This window comes from Acanthaster planci, linkage group LG18 (genome assembly GCF_054643075.1).
Source record: "Acanthaster planci isolate LZ-2023a linkage group LG18, COTS_SCS, whole genome shotgun sequence".
Lineage (NCBI taxonomy): Eukaryota > Metazoa > Echinodermata > Asteroidea > Valvatida > Acanthasteridae > Acanthaster > Acanthaster planci.
The window spans coordinates 683,280-702,589 of NC_141794.1; the positions used below are offsets into that span (position 1 = coordinate 683,280).

The 19,310-nt window shown below is 43.6% G+C and overlaps 1 protein-coding gene across 1 annotated transcript; it reads right to left on the bottom strand.

The window, feature by feature from the left end:
- Window positions 1–2,293: 2,293 nt before the first annotated feature.
- Window positions 2,294–18,772, bottom strand: LOC110979746 (uncharacterized). The gene is made up of 2 exons (XM_022235799.2): window positions 18,472–18,772; window positions 2,294–4,761 (listed from the first exon to the last, which is right to left on the bottom strand). The coding sequence occupies exons 1-2, from the start codon at window positions 18,491–18,493 to the stop codon at window positions 3,605–3,607; spliced, it is 1,179 nt and encodes a 392-aa protein (XP_022091491.1). The 5' UTR covers window positions 18,494–18,772; the 3' UTR covers window positions 2,294–3,604.
- Between the last annotated feature and the right edge of the window lie 538 nt (window positions 18,773–19,310).

A 19,310-nucleotide genomic window follows, 5' to 3' on the forward strand; every position in this document is an offset into this window, starting at 1 on the left:
GGGAAGAAAGCTTGGTCTTGGTTGGGTGGTCGCTTTTACTGCAGGGAACTGTATTTTCAGAAAGGCGTAAGTGAAAATTCAGTGAATAATTGGACCCGGTGACACTAAGAATTCATCATGAATGGGTCATTGTGATCACGGCAAAGTTTGCACTCTGTGATTGAGAGATATACAATACTCCTACCAACATCTATAGGCCTGCAATTTTTTGCTGGCTGCCGAGGATGTTCTATACGTTGCAATGATGAGAAAAAATATAACTGTAACCCATGTGTGGTTGAATCTGTTGGCAGTGTTGCTGTAAAGCTTTCCTATATTAACAGTCACTTTGGCCTTCTGTCTGTCGAACTGTTGAGCATTCCACTTGAACTTTCATCCTTTATCTTTAGGCCACGACTTGGGGAGAGAAAAAAAAGAAATAGCTATGAATGGGTTTGCTTAACACGGATCGACATCAAATTACGCGGTTGTAGGCAGTTCTAGTCAACTATCGCACCAGGTATCTCTTTTACCAGTTGCGATCTTGCTGGTAGCCGTTTCCGGTTACATGTCAAAACGATTCGAGGTGCTCGTTTGTATCCGAGCACGGAGCCGTGACTTTTTTCCATTGATCTATTGACTCTGTAAAATGTCACGCTATAGTCCACATGCTAGTTTTGCAACGATTTGATCCCGGTTGGAGCTACCAACTCAAAACACAACTAGAATGTCGATCAGGAAAACAAAATTTTGAAACGCTGCTACGTACCAGCAGTTTCAGTAAAAAAAGAAACCTGATTCTTGTTGAACAAACTGTCCACAAATTGAGGGGACACGTAACGCAACCTGAGTAATCACCAAACTTGACAGGTTGCCAGGCGACCACATTCAAATAAGAGTTTTTAAGGGTTCAGTTGAAGGTGTGCTTAATGGTATGAGTACAGTGGTCATGAAGATAATCTTTATTGTCACAAAGTCTGCATTTGGGGTTATCAGTGAAATGGTCTGATGCTGGTTTTTTGTTCCTAATTTGCATGCTGTAGAGGAAGCACAAAGAACCAAACAATGCATATTTTAAAGATGTATTTCTTTTGCGTTGGGGAGATGCTAATTTACATAACGGGTTTTTTGCCCCTACCGGTGGTCGAGTGGTTGGGACGTCTGCACTGGTGGCGGGAGGTCGTGGGTTCGGGTCCCACCCGAGTAGGCTTGTGAGGTTTTTTTCGCAAGCTCTAGGACAGGCACTGAGCATACAGTGCTTATTAATGTACGTTGGGTAGGGGTAAAAACCCGTTATGTAAATGCATATTTTATTGGAGCAATCAGAACAATTTAATGCAAATTTGCTGTGCGACATGTAAATCGCCATGACTGCCAAGTAGTCGAAATTATTAAAACGTGTCTGCACAACACCATCTACGGTGTTTCGTTGTGATTCAACCTTGAGTAATAACGAGTTTTATTCACAAAATTTCAATGGCTCTCTTTTTCACGGTCGACTCGCTCTGCCCGACTCAACGTTTTTGGCGCCAAAGAAAATGAGCGACTTACGTTTTCCAACACCTTGTCCAAGACTGTCAAATTTGTATTGATTTTTTTGACGAGGTGGAAGAATGGGCCAAAGGTTATACTAGTGTTAAACCACTATGATGGATGCCTTTGTCAGGTTTAGACTACCTTACAGTGGAAATGGGGGTAAATTCACGGAATGCCTGCACCAATAGCCACTTTCAAATATTCATGCATACCTTTGCCAAAGTACAGTTAAATAAATCTTTTGAACAACGCAAAGTTCAGTTCATTCTTTTGTGGAACATTCTGAAGTTGATATACATATATAGAGTTTGCTGCACTTTGGTTACTACCCCTTGATTTTGTTTGTTTGTAAGGAAAGTAGAATATCTGAAACTGAAAAGAACCCACTTACAGCAAAATTTTGGTCTCACAAAATGTGGACGACAGACATGTGAAACTGTGTATGTCGTGGTGGAAGCCACTGGCCTATTTTTCTGGCTTTGCCAAGTATCACGTTACACCAAAAAAAAAATCTTATGCTCTATTTCCTGGTTACGATTTCGTGGAAGAACAGGGTAGGAAAAAACATGTAGCTAATGAACGACCTAAGCAACAATTAGAAAATCAGTAGCAAATCCCATGCACCACAACGGCACCAAGGCCGAGTCCTTGTGACCTACAGTCACCAAATCAGCACTTAACCTGAGCAAATATTAACCTCCTTCCTCAACGAATAAACAATTCAGAAGAGCAAAGCACAAATAGAACAAACCTGAAAGATAACACAAACATAAATATCTGTGTTTTATGTACATGTACATAGTTTATTTCTAAATCCAATACAGATTGCAAACAGAAAGACGATAGTATAGAGTCTACACATCGTTTACTGCAAATTCATAAAATCATCCTCGCTAGAACTAAAAAGAAATCTAAATCAAACGGTAAAATAAAGACAGAAAAGCCAAAGAGCAAGAAATAAAATACACAGACGCTTTTTAAAGCAAAATACACAAAATTTCGTTCGAAAGGGAAAATAGGCTGGACTTGCTATCCTACAAGTTCATTCACATTATTGGTTCAATATTTTGCTCATTGGAAATTCATTTCGTCCAATTCCTCATCCTTTTCGTTTCATTATCGTACGTACATGTACTTTACAAACAAGACAGCTCTGCAAAAGTATCAAATTTGGAATATAAATACAAAGAAATCCAAGCATTCTTGCTTTTAATTGAAGCAATTTACCGTCTTTTCGTTGCATTCCGTTCTTTCAAATCAAAATGTCTCTTACAAACAGACCTATTTTCTTCCCATTTTCCTTTGAAATTGAGGAATAAATGCACCATACAAATCTAATAGTCTGGAACAAGGCCATGTGAATACAGTAACCAGTGGTTTGGCACATCTTTCACGTCTGGGAACAAGACAATAAGGTATTACTAAGGTCCAACGATGCCTTATTTCAGCTTGAATTTTTGTCTGATAGAGAGAAAAGTGGCCTTGAGTGCTCAACTGAGCGAGTTTGTATTGTCATATACCTGTGCTTCATTGTACAATATTCAATTGATTTGCCAAACACTTTACTTGCAGTAATGCTTCATGACCGCCCTTGAATCCAAATTCATTCGCCACAAAATTGTGGTAGACAACAGAGGGCGCTTCAAGTCACGGCAACTAAAAGGCAATTAATGCTAAGGACGGGTCAAGACAGACGTACGCAGGTCATTCACAGCTGTAGCTGCCCGGTGTTCTCTTGCTCAATCTTTCAATTTTTCACGTTTGCAGTACCCTGCCACTTTGAGCCCTACTTATCACTTTTTGGTCCTTTACATGTATAATCGATCTCAGTGCAGAAAGTCTTGAGTCAGCATATAAATAGCTGAACTTCCCTGTCTAACGGGAATGTTCTGTAAGGCACACTATATATACACTATGCCACAGGGATAACTCCTTTGGGGCTTTTGCTCCAATTACTGTGCTGTCTTTGTCTAGAATCGGTGCAAAGTGACTGAAGCCAATCAGATGCAACACAGCTGTGCTCACACAATATGATGTTCCATGGTGTTTTGGGTCACCCTTTTGATTAGTGACTTATTTGCTTTGTTGGCTACAGGCAGGCAACAGCTTGTCCGTAATGGCTCTGGTGCTGAGGCAGCTGCTGTTCGTACTCTCGTCTCGAGTTGGCCACCTCCACCAGCATGAGAAGCCCGCTGAATGTTTCTGCCTCCATCTTGGTCGCCGGGGCAGGGGGCCGAAGGGTTGGGGAGGCATCCCTCGGCGGTGACGGTGGGGGTGTTTGGGAAGGCACACGTTGGTGGCTTGGCATGGGCAGTCTCTTGCCCTCTTGGGATTGACTCAAGTGACGGTAAAGCTCTGTGTGCTGGTGGTGGTGGTGGGGAAGTGGCAGGCTGGGAAAGCTGGCCCCCTGGGGTAGCTTCAAGTCCAACGGGGCCCTTATGTACTGGTACGTGCTTGGATAGGTCAGAGGGGTGGAGGATGGAAACATCGTTAGTGGGGAGCCATGGTACGGTACTGGCTGAGTCAGAGGGGGACTGCAGCCTCGTCCTGCACTGGTGGATCCTGCTTCACTTAGAGATGGGCTGGAGACATCTCGCTCCATGCACACGAGGTCATTCTGTGAGAATTCTGAGCGCTGAGTGCGATCATGGTGGTAGGTTGATGGACGGGGTGATGGGGCATCCTCTGAGTATCCATCCGACTCGTAAGGAGGAGAGTCGTACCCACTGGCACTCATGGATGACGTGTCGGCTTCATTGCCACTATCAGAGAGTCTGGACTCTTCCATGTTGATGCGAGCGTGGGCTTTCTCCTCCTCTGGGCTTCCTTGCATCTCACCTGTGACTCCGTCTTCATCTGCCTGTCCGTTCAGCTTTCCGGGCGACCTCCTACTGATGGTGAACTTGTCTGGGTCCCGACCCTCTCGGCGGATCATATCAGGAAGAATCCTGCGCCTGGCATTGATGAACCAGTTACACACCTGCAGTAAAGTCAGATTGGCCATCCGGGCAAGATGCATCTTCTCCTGGTCATTGGGGTAAGCGTTGTAGCGATGCTCGTACAGCCACAGCTTCAGGATGTTGACAGCTTCCTTGGGGAGGTTGCCACGTCGCTTCTTGGTGGCTGGCATTACGCTTGCTGGGGCGATGCCTCCTGCTGGCCGGAACTTCTTGTGATGAATAACCCCGGCACCAGCTGAAGACATGTCTGACCCTCCACTGTCACCGTTGGAGATCTTCACAGTTGCTGCAAGAGACAATGGACAAAAAAGGCTTGATCTTAGAAAAAAAACATCAGATTATCAACGTGTTATCCAGAATTTAGGTTTCACACCAAATCTATAATACAGTGGAACAATGTTAGGTCCTTACACACTGTTAGGTCCTCGGAACTTAACAAATTACATGTACTTTTGTATAGCAGTGAAGTTGTATTATAATTGATGGAAACCAAGAAAAATAAAGATTTGGGACCTAAATTGTAATCGTTGTAGATATGACATTGTATTAAACAGTGCTCTCCTTATCTGTGTTCGACTGTAATTGGCATTACGTTATATGTGTCAAGGGAGACACCGGGGGCTCATGTACATGTGCTTTAAGGAAAATACAAGCGGCTGTTACTGTCACTTTTGTGACTCACAATTAACCGACAGGTCTTGTCTGGCATGCAAACTCGGGATATGCAATCCGACCAAAACCGCACGTAATAGACAGTTCGCTCAGTCAGCCCTTGGTTTCAGCAAAAGGTTCTAGCATGAACAAATGACCAAGGGTACACCTGGTCAACTGGAGAATGAGGCTCTAAGAACCGAAAGAGGAACGCAGGCAGTTTAACGGGCATGTGGCACGTAGTGGCTTGGGGAAAAGTGACAGGCGTACCCCGATAGTGCCAGGAACTTCCTCGTTCCAGAAATATTTAGTGGCGTCCGTATTATGACAGGTTTCTCTTTTGCCCATTACAGGAAGTGTTGTCGTCGTATCAGGCCGGGCCATGAGGACCTTTTGGCCCCCTCCAAGGGAACCGGATTCAGAGAAGGAAATCGCTTTTCCATCTTGGAGACTTCCCGTGTGCTAAGAAATTCTGAATGGATTTAAGAGTTACCGCATACCTAACATTAGTCAGTCAGATTTAAGGACACCGACCAGTGATTTCAATCTCACTTCTAAATGACCTATCTGCCCCAAATGGGTCTGTGGTGGTGGGGGGTATAGTGGTGTCAACGCTTCAACGCGCGTAATCAAACCTCGGCTGTGAAATGTGTCCTCAGAACCCATGGAATTAAGGCAAACTAGCTATGAATGGCTGAAAAAGACGGGTTATATTTAACACAATCGAGAGCCTTCAGGCTTAGTGGTGAGATTTTCTAGTTTTTCTGGCCCAAACGAGATAGCAAAGAATAAGAAATGAGGTCACAATTATTTCTTTCCTGCAGGTACCGAGGTCATCCAAGTAATAATGTGGATTTTGTCAGCACGCCTGACAACCGACAGACAATGATGGCCCTAAGCTGCCACTGTCAACTCCAGAAAACGCGTTTCCAATACAACCGACCTTATTATCCCTTGGACTCAAAATATTCATGGTGTTGACGGTTTGGTTTGAGGGTGTTTTCGCTTAAATTCGACGACCAATTGCAAGGGATATTTCAGTGTAGCTTCCTGTAACAGGGACTGGGACAACAATGGCCAGGCAATCTCTTGCTAAGCCAATCAGATAGAGAACAACTATATGTCTCTGTCACTTGGCTGATCATTCTTTGATGATGTCTGCCAGCCGTAGGGCCACGTCACGCTTTTCTAACAAGTTTTCAACCACGTGAGTCACTGGCGACAAAACTGTAAAAGGACGCCTAGAATATTTGCCAAAACATGTATGCCGATCAGTGAAAGACCACATCTTCCCAGATCTGTTAAACCCATTACAGCGCTGAAGTGTTCTGACATTTGTTGCTCGTTCGCACTTTCACGGTACTCGTCACTGCTGCGTGAATGGATTCGTTAGGCTGTGTAACGGTGACATTACAGCACGTGGGAAACTGTGACTGCACTTGCTTATCTACACGTAAGGGCCTAGATCTCGTGATTCCACAATTATACCACCACCAATTGGTCGAAGGGTTGACAAAAATCTGTCAAACCTAACAGTAAACACTACTCAACCAAAAGATAGGAGACGGAAAGTTTGGTCACTTCATCTTCAACTCTACCTCTTGGCATACACACCACAGGTATTAAAGCCTAGGGTGATCCATGTTGGTCGGCAGTGTTGATTTTGTTGGTAGCGATGCGACCATAACGCGTGCATTTCTTAGTCGTTTGTGAACCAGTGAAGTGCAGTTCTGACCAAAGGAGCATGTGTTGCCTAGATAATTTCGCCCTCTCCTGGTCCAGCTCGGGGTTCATAGCCCAGCATTAATGTTTTGCAGTTGTTTGATTTTTAAGTATGTTATAACATAATATGTTCATTGTAATATGGCAAATAGACGGGAGATGTGATTCAGACCTTTGGTTTTGTCGCTCAGACTTGCTATGCATGTTGCAGACCTCACATTACCGGTTTCGAATCTGTACACGTGTTATTCACTCCAAACTATGCATTATTAATTAGTTATCTCAGTGCAACGTGACCCTTTCAGTCTGGTGCTTTATGTTTCGGAGTACTTTCAGAATACTTATCGGGGAATCAGAAGACAATTGTAAACAGTACAGCCAGACCATGTTTCTTCATTTGTAAAATGTCATTTTCACCTGGTAGGCTGTTTCGTACCTTGTTTTTGTTTGCTGTGCATCCGACCGAATTTTAACAGCAATGAAAAAATTATGAAAACAGCAGCGGCCGCAAATTCGACACAAATAGATAGAATTACCAATAGATGTTGTTGACATTGTCTTCGTAGAAAATCAATTGGAGATTCAGAGGTACAATTCTGGAGAATGAGGTTTTTTCCGTCAAAAAATAAACTAACAAACAAAAAACCCAAATTCTGCAGCACATCGATTGAAATACAGTAAGGTGAAAATTATGTTTTGCAGAGCTGACATACGGTACACATCAGACGGCATCTTGAAATTTCCTGCATAATGCCAGCCCAGATATTGTGGCGTTGCAGATTTAATTGTAAATTGAGAAACAGGGGCAAGAGATCCGTCCCCAGGATATAACAATATTTGGCTCCCAAAAAAGCTAACTCCACATTCCTGGCCGTGTGGATTTATACCAAAATCTGACGATGAGAGGAAACAGATGACACAAGATGCCAACACGTCTTGATATGAGCAGACCTTTTAGCGAAAATTCCCCGAAATAGCATTCACAGACAAAGACCTTTCACTTCCAATGCTTCCTCAATTATATCAATAACATCGAGCTTTAACAAGGCCGCTTTGCAGGGATTTTCCAAACTTGCACCAGCTTCGAACGGTGATGTGAAAAAATGAGCATTTTTTAATTCCAATAGTGCGAAACGTACCCCCAATAGAAAAGAACAAATTGCTTGCCGCAGTGCATGCCACGTGCCATGAAAAACCTGCCTTGCACCTGGGAGCCAACGCTTTCTGAAAAGGCGGAGAGGAAATGGATAAGCGAACGGAGGATGTGATTGGATAGGATGAGCGGGTAATCCTTTGTATCCAGGTATACAATGCCATGGAGACACGCACCTCTCTATAAACTGTAATGCCCTTTGGTTGAATGGATCAATTACAGAGGCGCTCCTGATTGTGAGCCGCGCATACACACAGGAGAATCCAACATGTGTGCGACAGATTGCGCGATGTTTGCGCAACGTGGCAACACGTGATCAATTCAACCGAAATACTGCATAACACTGCATGAGTTTTTCGTGTTTTCACACACAGCAAGCGCCGTGTAGTAATTCAGATCGTTAATTGTACCGGGCTTAAAATCAATTTCGTTCCGTTTACTATTCTACGGAATACCACGAAGGACACAAAGACATACCACGACGACAGCGTCGATAAAATAAGTGTGAACCCCGAAACTGAAGCTCTAGGTATAAGTTTATAAAAACAACTTGACCTCTTCAGTGACCTGCCATTAGTAGATCCATGTCAGTGAAATCAAAAATTTCACTCAAACTAGGCCCTAACGAATATTTCTTACTTTAATTAATTCTTGCTTAGAAATTCAGCCTATCACAATCTGACGTTTTCTCGCTCACACCGCTTACTCACAAAACAATAAGCACCACTTGTCCAACCATCGAGCTGCCTGGCCAACGCACCAACCTGTTGGTCTGTTTAATCATGCTGAACACACACACTCTTAAGCGTAACGCGCTTGTTTGTAGCGCCATAAGGATGAACAAATATGGCAGGCAAAGGAAACGGCAAAGAAAGTCTTTGGCGGGGGTACCACTCCGAACAGCCGGTTCGCTGAGAAATAACCACTTGCTGCACTCAAGGATAAGCAGCATCTGATAGTGACAGGTCGTGGGATTGAGGTTAAATGGTGACACATCAAACACGTGCCACGTAGTCTGTGTAGTTAGCAGATGCACACAGGGTTTTTTTTGGGGGGGGGGAGTAATTAGAAAGGCGATGTTTGTTCCATCCTTTTTTGCCCGCCCCTCATAAAGTGTGGCCCACAAAAAATATGGCTCTGGATCCGCCCTTGAGTCGGGGGTGTTACGGAGAACCACCAGTACAGTTTTCAAGCTGATCCAACAGGGAAATAACAGCTGTCAGACCGAGGAAGGTTACTGGCCACGCGCACTCAATTAGCACGAGACAATGGCAACTCGCCACGTGTTGTCGAGGGCTTATTGTTATCGAACTTTTAACTCGTGCTAGGCAGACACAGACTGCGGGCTGTCAGAAAACAATGTGTAAACGCATTAATTGAATTAAGTAATAATGGACACGTGCCAGAATCAAACTCGATCTGCCCACAGATCACCCAAACATCTTCAAGGACATGGGTTAAAGATCATGGGGTCAGAAGATGACAGAAGTAGAGTTTCGAGGACATTGCCCGCAACTTTACCGCAATTTTAAAAAGGTCAGGCTGGATTAGAACAGCTGTTAGCCGTATCTGTTTCTGAAAAACCAAATATAACCAAAGAACATTAAATTAACTGGTTATTATTAAATGTCAACAGGCGAAAACATGAATCATAGTTGGTCCACAGGTGACTATTTAAAACCACGAACTTTCTCCTGTGCACGACCAAAAGCAACATAGAAAGCAAGTGGTGAAAACGGTACCAGGAAATAGCAGGTGGAATTTCTTTTAGCATGAACAGACAAAGTGTCCACTGAGGTTTGGGAGACATGAAAAGTTGAAAACCCACCCAAACAAGGGCACGAGGTTCCCCTCGGTTACCCATTGTCCTTGCTGATAAACACTTGGCGGAAGTAAACAATTTATGGGGTTATTGGATAAGATGCAGAAAACATTTTTAAAAATGACCGGACGTTGAGGTGGAGGGAGACAAATCTGTGTTTTGCTGCATGCCTTTGCCGCCACGACAGTTGACATGTGGGCTAAATATGACATCGTGTAGCGATCTGGGGACAGGTATTTATCCCACTTGTGGCAGGAAACGTCTTTGGTTAACGAAAGTTCCAAACACGGTTGGGTGGAAAATAATAAGATAATCTGTTAATGCCCTCCATCCGGAGTTCAACAATCCAAGAAAAAACATTTTAATGTAATCTTTGACAGCCTAACTTATTTCCGGACCTCAAGTGTAAAAGGCTCTCCTCAGGATTTGGGGGAAGTTTTATTATTTTGTTTTCTGCGGACAGGGTCCAGAGAATTGCCTATGGCTACTGGGAGCCGTCGTGCCTTTCCAGACGGCTGACCAACCGCGTGATGAGCTTTTCCGGTGTGTTGTCAGCGCAGAAAGGGTTTTAGTCTCAGCACAACAGCTCGGGGCTCGGCAGGTAAGCCAGTACATATCTTTGATATTCCGAGAAATTTAAATGGGATAACGTCATACATTTACTGCACCACATTTGCTCCCAATTTCAAAATCTTGGGAACGAGGACAACATGTATGCAATGATGGGATTAGGGATAAGGGTGATCAAAGCTTGCCATAGCCGAGGGTTTCCTGGTCCATCTGCTGGATTCGAACTTCCGAGCCCGAGATACATCTCTTGCAAGGGTCAGTGTTGGCTGATGGATGTTTCTCCTCACAGACAATGTTAACCGTATTCAGGCCCGCCATTTGACGGAATTCAGGAACTAATTAAGTCTGCCAACCATTTGTGTTACATCAAATTAATGCACCTGACATGAAGACCGGGCTCATGTCACAACCAATTGATGATTCGATCAACCCAAAGCAGGTATCTTTCCCCCTTCCATTACACTACATATCCGTCATTTCCCGTCTCTTTCTAATTCCAAAACTTGCGATGACTCAATTAGCTCCATGCCGGATATGTCTACCAAGATGAGTGGACAAGGCTCACGATGGTCAGACCGAAACGCAATCGTGTGATGCCCCTTGTATTTTTTAAATGACTTCATCGTTGAAAAAAGAAAGAGTTCTGCCGAGAGTTCAAGCCCGCTAGATAGCATTATCATGTGGCAGTGACGGAAATAGTGCAATTTGATAAGTAAATTGCACCCAAAATATACTCAGGTCATATCTCTGCATATCATATCATATCACTCACTCGTGACCACTTCCAAGTGCTCGTCACCAAAGTAACTGGTGTTGATTCTGTCGATGAAGAGAGGTCAGATTTCATATTGCACAGCCATGTTTTCCTTGCCAACTTGAGCGATCAGCTTGACAGGGTCCTACTCGTATAAATCGGTTTATCAGACGCCGACTCGCGGTACTTTCCCCAAATGGCAAATAACTTGCGAGATATTTTCACTCCGAAGACTTTCCCAAGACCTATCTCCCTTCACCAAAAGCCACATTTTTGCACAGAAAACCCCAGAACGTCAGATGACGCACGAAAGTTGACATGGGGCAGTTTTCTTTCGACAGCCATAAGCGTTTAGATATAAAATGTCAAAAACTCGCAACCCCGGCCCCTCCGAACTTGATTTAGAGAAATGAATAGGACTATTTAAGGCCACAACAACAGGCTTGTTGCCATGATAATGCCACAAAAGATACATCCTTCCATATATTCCATCGTTTTTCAACAAGCCACTTTCTACAAACACAGGCTGGGATAACAATTGTGACGAGCTGAACCCGTGCACTCACTGTGGTCATGCTCATAATAAGCGAGCTTTTATACCCGTTCATCCAGTCGTAAATAAGGAAAGCCGATCGAAATGTTGATCAGAGTTCCGCGAAGACAATGTGGCGTGAAATGCTGACCCTGCCTGGAAATAGACACCTTTTTGCGCATGTGCGAACGAAGAGGCGGTGTGTATTAGTTCGAGTCAGAGTCTATATCTATATTTAGCACAGTCAAATCAGGTATCATCAAGGAGTGTTTCAACTATCTCAGTTATATATATGTCAGTTTTTGAGGGTTTTTTTTACTGTTTACTACTTTATGGCATAGACTACAACAAAGACTGCCAAAATACGAATTGCTTCAACAACGTGCCTTACTGTTCACGCGCGACAGAAAGTCTTACAGTTAAGCCGAGGAAAAGATAGTACCTTCTGAACTACTCAACTGCGAATTTCTAGCGCACCGGAACGACAACATTTCGAAGTTACAATCTTGACTCCAAACAGACTTGTACTTTTGTACTGCGGTGCTATCCAAAATGCACGTGAACTAAGCCTTTCAACTTTAACCGCTGCTGTAAAACTTTGCTGCTCTTAATCTTAACGCATAATCATGCAAGGTCTTTCCCAGCGCATCAAAGAAATGCCAGCGATGACCGGTATCGCCTTTTAAACACCCTTCAAGGTTATTGGGAAATTTAGGATCACTGTTTGATCAGCGAGGTGCATGGGTTCGCTCCAATGCGTCACCGATCTGTTAAAAGAATAACGTCCCTAGTTGGGCAGGGAATATGAAGGACAGTTGAATTTGAAAAAAAATCTAAACTATTCATATCCACATGATGACCTTGGTGTTGCACTCAATATAACGTCCTTAGCTGGGACTTGGATTTGCGTCCAGGCACCCGACTATGCATAAAAATATGACATTCAATTGACAAACTGTGCTGGTATCTTAACGAAATCAACGTCCATCAGATCCAGTTTTCCGATAGCGTTTGTAGTCCCTTCATTTTGTAAATTGGAATCCAACTTGTTATACAAAGGTTTCCTAAGCGACGGAAGAGTGATAGAAGAGTAACAAACTTTCAAAGGTTGATTCTTCCAAGGACATTAAAGTCTCATTACCAGGTGTTCATCTCTTCTTAGACATACCATCTGTTAAATCGCAGACCGACTTGCCCCATGGATATTTAACAATCAAGATCTCACTCAAACAGCAGTGTAGTCGGGGAATTTTAATGGTTTTCTTGTCGTTCTCTGCGTAAAATCAGCCACCTTCCCCTCCACACCATGTACCAGGTTCGTCTACATGTATGATGTAGGCCTATTATTAAATTTTATCGGCGAGGCACGAGTTCAAAGTTCAACATGTCGATCCGAGGGTTTAACCCTCTGGGGGTCATGTTTGCTGACCCCATCGATTCACAACATCGGAAGTGTATGGAGTATACCTGGATCCAAAGTCGACTTTTGATCCGTATGGTTGGCCGATAACGTGTTTTATTATCTGGATTGCTTGTCCAAAAGAAAGCACACATGTTGGCTTTAGCACCACCCGAATGATGATTTATATTAAGCATTCCAGGTTTATTGGAGACGGGGCAATTCATCAACCGTAGTGTTTATTATATCTCGAAAATATTGACAAACATCCACTTAAAACTATGATTCTTTTATTCCTGTGTTATAAAAATAAACTTCTAATTTTGATCAGATTATTCTGAGCTTTGCATGCAAGAGGTATGAACAAACAATCAGACAATTGAAGTAAGACATATTAGATAAACCTACCTAACTTGCTGCTACCTTTCTACTCTATTTAAATTTGGGTTTTCTTTAATACAACAGCCGATGTCGTTCTTTCAAGTCTTGACGGGAGCTTCTTGTAATTCATAAGTAGAAAAACGTACACTTTCGTTCCTTGAAATTGGTATGTATCGCATAATCGAAAAGGACTCGGTTGAGCATCACATGCACTGCAACTCGCTGCTATCGGTGGCTTTATTCTCTGAATAATGCAAATAAAGTCTACCATATGGTATAGCCATCGACTGCAATATGTAAATTAGACGACATAATTTCGATGTGGCAACATATAAATTCTGGTTAGGATGAACCGCTGTCTCTCGCACAAAGTGATACGCCTGGAGAGACTCACTAATAACAAGCGCTATCGCTGTGCCAGGCAAACTTTCAATGATATTAATCACATGGTCAGTGAGGTGACTGGAAACTTAAGCAGGTGTGTCGTTTCGAATTCGTAAAGAAATGGATCATTTCGACATCCGAAGATGTCACACCTAACCAGTAATCGTACGGTTCATAAACTCTCGACCATCAACTCTTGAAAATGACTTCTCTAGACTATGCAAGACCAGCCAAAATTCGACTGGAAAGGTTATTTACGGCATAACAGCTGCATCGAAAATGAGAGCAGATAAGGCAAATACATGCGATATTAGACTTTTGCATGTTCATCAATACAGCTTGCTCTGTTACAATGCTCTTACAATCTCCCACGGCAACCTCATTTGCATTTTTATGAATGAAGCGGAACTGGACATGCGGGTTTCGAAGCTCTCATGTAGGAAAAGACTTAATAGTGATATGCGTCTGCTGGCTGAATTTGATGATTTATAGCCATACGCGCGAGGCACACAAAGAAGTATTTCTGACGGTAGCCAGCAACAATTTCTGGCAGAAAATGTAAATTATAGCACAGAAATAGTGTGAGTAAAGAGGTACAGGTCTAGCGAACTACCAGCAAATTGTGCACCGTATTCATCAAATGTGGAGTGCATTAGATGCACATCTGATGGCGTACAGGAAACAAAGCAGGAAGCTTTTTCCTGATACCTTGCCAGTGAGAGAAAAATTACTGAAACAGATAACAGGTCACTAATAACTATGTTTGCAGTGACGTAAACGTGCAAGAACGCCATCTTCGGTAGTGACTGCACCCATTCAATGCTCCGCACTAATGGTACATCTAGTCCTCTTTTGTGACCTGGCTAGTGTTCAAAATTAAAACCCACTCCATCCACAGGCCCGAGCAGCCAACTTTGGGATGCTGGGCGTCTCCACAAAGACACCAACCTCCCCACATTTGCCTAACTAATTTACCCACATTGTACCTTAGCCCCATCATCGACACCATAGTGAAGTCCCTTGGCAAAAAACAAAATCGACCGGGATTTACTGGCCCCTTTGTCCTTTGCCGAGGACAGGTAAGGGTGCCAAGACAGAGCAAATTAGTCTTGGCTGATGACCCTTTTGGAATTCGACCGCTGTCAGACGGGTTTTCGATTTTTTCCTTTCGTCTCTGTGGTGCGTTTGGGATGTGGTCCTACAGCGTTTGAAAGAAAATGACCCGCGCATTGAGAAATTTCAGTGGGTTTTTGTCTAGGTGCGCCGAGATCGTCACACAGACCGTCTTAATCATGGATTATTCGCCCACCAAGAACGACTCTGCGAAAGACCGAGTTGTTCGGAGGTTTCACTCGCCTGCCAAGACGCGGGACCGACGCGGCGGGGGATCAGTTAAAAATAGTCGGCCTAGACACATCCGGGCCGAGCTCGTTTTGAAGCACACCTCGTGTACCCAAGGTCAATGGCTGTCAATTCACAGTTTCTATTTAGACGCTCCACCCAAGGGCACGTGACCGGGTCTGATCTCACAAATTTAGCTTACAAGCTGCCCGCCATTTTAAGAAGACCTGTTTAAATGAGTAACCAGCACAATCTGTGCAGCCCCTCTGGAATGACGACAGCATACCGTCAATATTTACTCAGAGACCCCTCATGAGGCTTGTCGTTACGCTCGCCGAGGTATTTTACTCAAGATAAAGAGTGGTAAAATTGGTCCAAGTTTTACTTTTTGTTCTGGACTGATTTCAGGTTTGTTTTGAACACTGAAAAGCCAGTAAGTACTGAACACCATGCGGAATTTTTTTTCAGAAAACTTATAACGACGATAAACTTTAAAAGAAACGTTCAAATAACAATGACGTAACATTAGAGCAAACTTTGACAGTTTGATCAACCACACATAGACCCAACGGGGTGACTGTCAAAATGATTGGTCGCCCATGAGCCCGGGACCCGGCGTATTACGTTTAAAATACACAGCCTAGCTTTTAAATTTAAAGCGTTCAGCTAATCCGACTCTCTCTTTGCAGTCACAGGATATAAATTCTTATTGATTGCCGGGAGATGACCCCCTGAATAGAGCGGGGTGTGCTTTGCACGTTTGACAGTTCTCCTATAGAATTGGTAATCAAACGCCCTTGGGGTAACTCGCCAGCAACCCGGAAGACCAGAAAAGCCAGAAAAAAGTGGTTCGACTTTGTACACAAAGCTTATTGTATGACAATGCTTGAGTGGGCCGAGGTGACTGTGCCACTGCTAGAGTGATTTTCGCCCTGTCTGGAACGCTCGCGTTACTATAGGGACATGGAGACCATGATTTCCAAAGCACACATCATTACGGGCAGACTAGCGTGAGCGTCATCAGCTGTAGTTAGAAATCACTATCTGGTTAAAACATTACAAGGCACAATGGCATAACAAAACTGCGCTGAGCTGAGCCGCATTGTACACCCTACACTGGCTTCGTATCGAGCTCCTCTACCATTGTAGATCAATTACATCGCTGTTGTTTCAGTAGCCAGTCAAGGATAAGAAGTGCAACCAAAACACGATGCAGACAACATGAAAAAAGTGGGACTAAGCCCACATGTTGGGTGATGCATGGTGTGTCAGGGTCTTGCGGTAACTCGTGAGCCCGTATCATGCCAACGCAACCTACTGGGTCTCAGGACCTCGCGTGGTTATGTCACTTCCCCGCACGCTGCCCTTTTTTTTTTTTAATCCCGCTCTCCAAGCTGTCTAGCAAGATTGTGACATTATTGCGATCCGAGATTTACGAGCGATCATGTGACTTTTTCCCCTGATAGGGCGAGGGAATGCCGGGTCTTGGCACATGCTGCCACAAAAAGTGACCTTGAGGATTAAAAAGGAACTTTTTGTTGGTTTTTTAAGTCGTAAAATCTGATCTTGATTCATGTGCGCCACTTTGTTTCTGAAAACGGGCCAAAGGCTCCGTTAGGCAACCAGTTGCTGGTAAGCCTCCCCCTGTAAGATAAACACTAAGTCACCGAGCTAAATATGTTTGCAGTGTATTCTATTTATGTCTAGGGTGAGACCGAAGAAAACGAAATAACCACAAGGACTTGATCATGGTCCCACAGCAGTGTAAGACACCCCTTACAGTACCCATTTCTTGTGTTCTATATTAACTGTTATGCATTATGAAAAGACCACGAGGGTAAACTCAAGATTTCCCACATTCTGAAATAAATTGTTTGAAAAATCCTGAAATCAGGAATAATATCACGATGAAAAAGACCTGACAAATCTCACCCCTGCAGGCTGCACCATATCGTTGGGCAACCTGTACAAAAAACTCAAACCAAACTTGCGCTGCACACAACAGGTATGTCGACATTTATCGTGGGAAGTTGATTCGATATTGAGCACACTTGTTGGGTGTCTGAAAGGAGCTTTGATATTGAAGCTTTGACATTTTCAGGCCTGGCAATTTGACCACAGAGGCGGTATTCAGTTATTCACGATTTGATAGAATTGACAGAGAAAGAATGTAGTTACCACCTGCGGAGTCATGTGACTGTTCACTACACTCTATAACTGGCATTAGTTTTTATACTAATCGTAAATTCAGGTTTCTCCATAGTACAAACATCCCGAGGGAGGTGGTTCGCACATTTGTCTTTTCAAAACACTCTGCAGATCAAGTTCCCGGATTCGACAACTTTTCCCACGTCCCAATAATGTCGCGATCAGTAGCGTGATTTTAAAAAGGCTTACCGGAGTGTACGCGTCTCTTTACCCTTTGGTAACAGCAGTTTAAGCTGCGACCCATACCGAGTAATGACTTTGATATACGACCACGATCCTTATGTCTCTAAATATAAAACATACCCGCATTTATGCATGCAACTACTAGACCGTTTTCAATTAAGCTCTTAATGATGTCAACACAGTGTTTAAATCAACCAATCCTCATCAGTCTACTGCCATAATTGTAAGTTACAGATGGTACGTTAAAATGTAGATTTCTGGGAACAATTTCCCGGCGGTAACGCAACGATGCACCATGGATGCACGAAGTGTGAGCGGGCCTTGTCGTGGTCTAGCAACGCCCTATACTATTAGTATCATGCCAACACAACAGATCACCACACGATCACGGGCGCCCATGCGGTTAACGTTTAGCCACCACGTTGGTCATGTCTAAAATAAGACCACGCGGCAGCAATGACGCATTTAGATCAGTGCACTCGGCCCACTCAAACCAATGTTGCTGTTTTGGATGATGTCATTTTGGTCAAACTCAGTTGCTCGGTTGAATACATTAATTTTCGCGCCCTTTCCATGTTATGAGTAATTTATGTTGTGCAGTTGTATGGTGCTTTGCAACATAAATATGGCACAAAGGAACAACGGCTTGAGTGTGTCATAATGCCAACCATGCATGCTCTGCTCACCTGAATTGCTAATGCTAAATAAGTTGGTGTTTGACATTCTGAAAATTTCAATATTGCCTACATACACGTAACCATGTTACATGTCCAACAAAAGGAGGTTATTGGGAGACAGTATGGAACTCCATGATGATAGCGCCTCGACATGATAACTTGATCGTGTAGCCAAATATGCTGGCAAAGTTACATTAATTGACAAAACAATATGCCTACCTTTTTTGTTGAAAATGCGCATGGCTGTGGGCTCTTCCTTCGCTCAAAAGATGATCCAACAAAACTAGGAAATCCAGACGAAGGAAGGGAAATGTTCCTTGGTCTTTGCAGTAACAAAGACGGTTGGTGGTTTCGACTCGAGCCTGGGAAATAAAGCATCCACGGTGGAGACGAGTCGTGATATGACAGCGTGTTGAGTTGATAGTAGCTCTATGGATGAATGCGGTTTTGACAGAACAGGTCTCGGTGCGACCAGCCGGCCTGTTCTAAGCACGTGGTCGAGAAACCTGCACTAGCGGCACTGCAGTGAGGACCCTTCTACCACACCAGTGACCAATCAGCGCGCTACACCGCTTGACAGCCATTCAGGGCATTATGCGCCGTTGCTTTGATATGCTAATCGTATTTACAAACCCGCCAAATGTTGAATGGGAGCGGTGCCGTGTGGGGTGTATGCAAAGTAGGCTTGTTGGTAATAGCGACACAACATTGGACGAGACGTTTTTGACAGCGTGGCTAGTTCCTTTAATGACAGTAGTGGCGTGTGTGTGCGTATTTGCCTAAGGGCGCATTCCAGCACGTGGTGCGATTTTGGGCAAGGAACAAAGGAATTGTAACATTGGTTACATGATTATATCACAGAGAAATAAAAAAGACATAATTATACCGTGGGTTTTGTAATGTTCTCAAGAACATGAAAAGTCATAGACCTAATTCAAGATACTACATGTATCATGATTTCTCTTTCTTTTGACAACCATTCTCTCATTTCTCACGTGAGCCTACAGTCATTTCGACAGGATTTCATGCACACAGATTATCTTTTACAAATAATACAA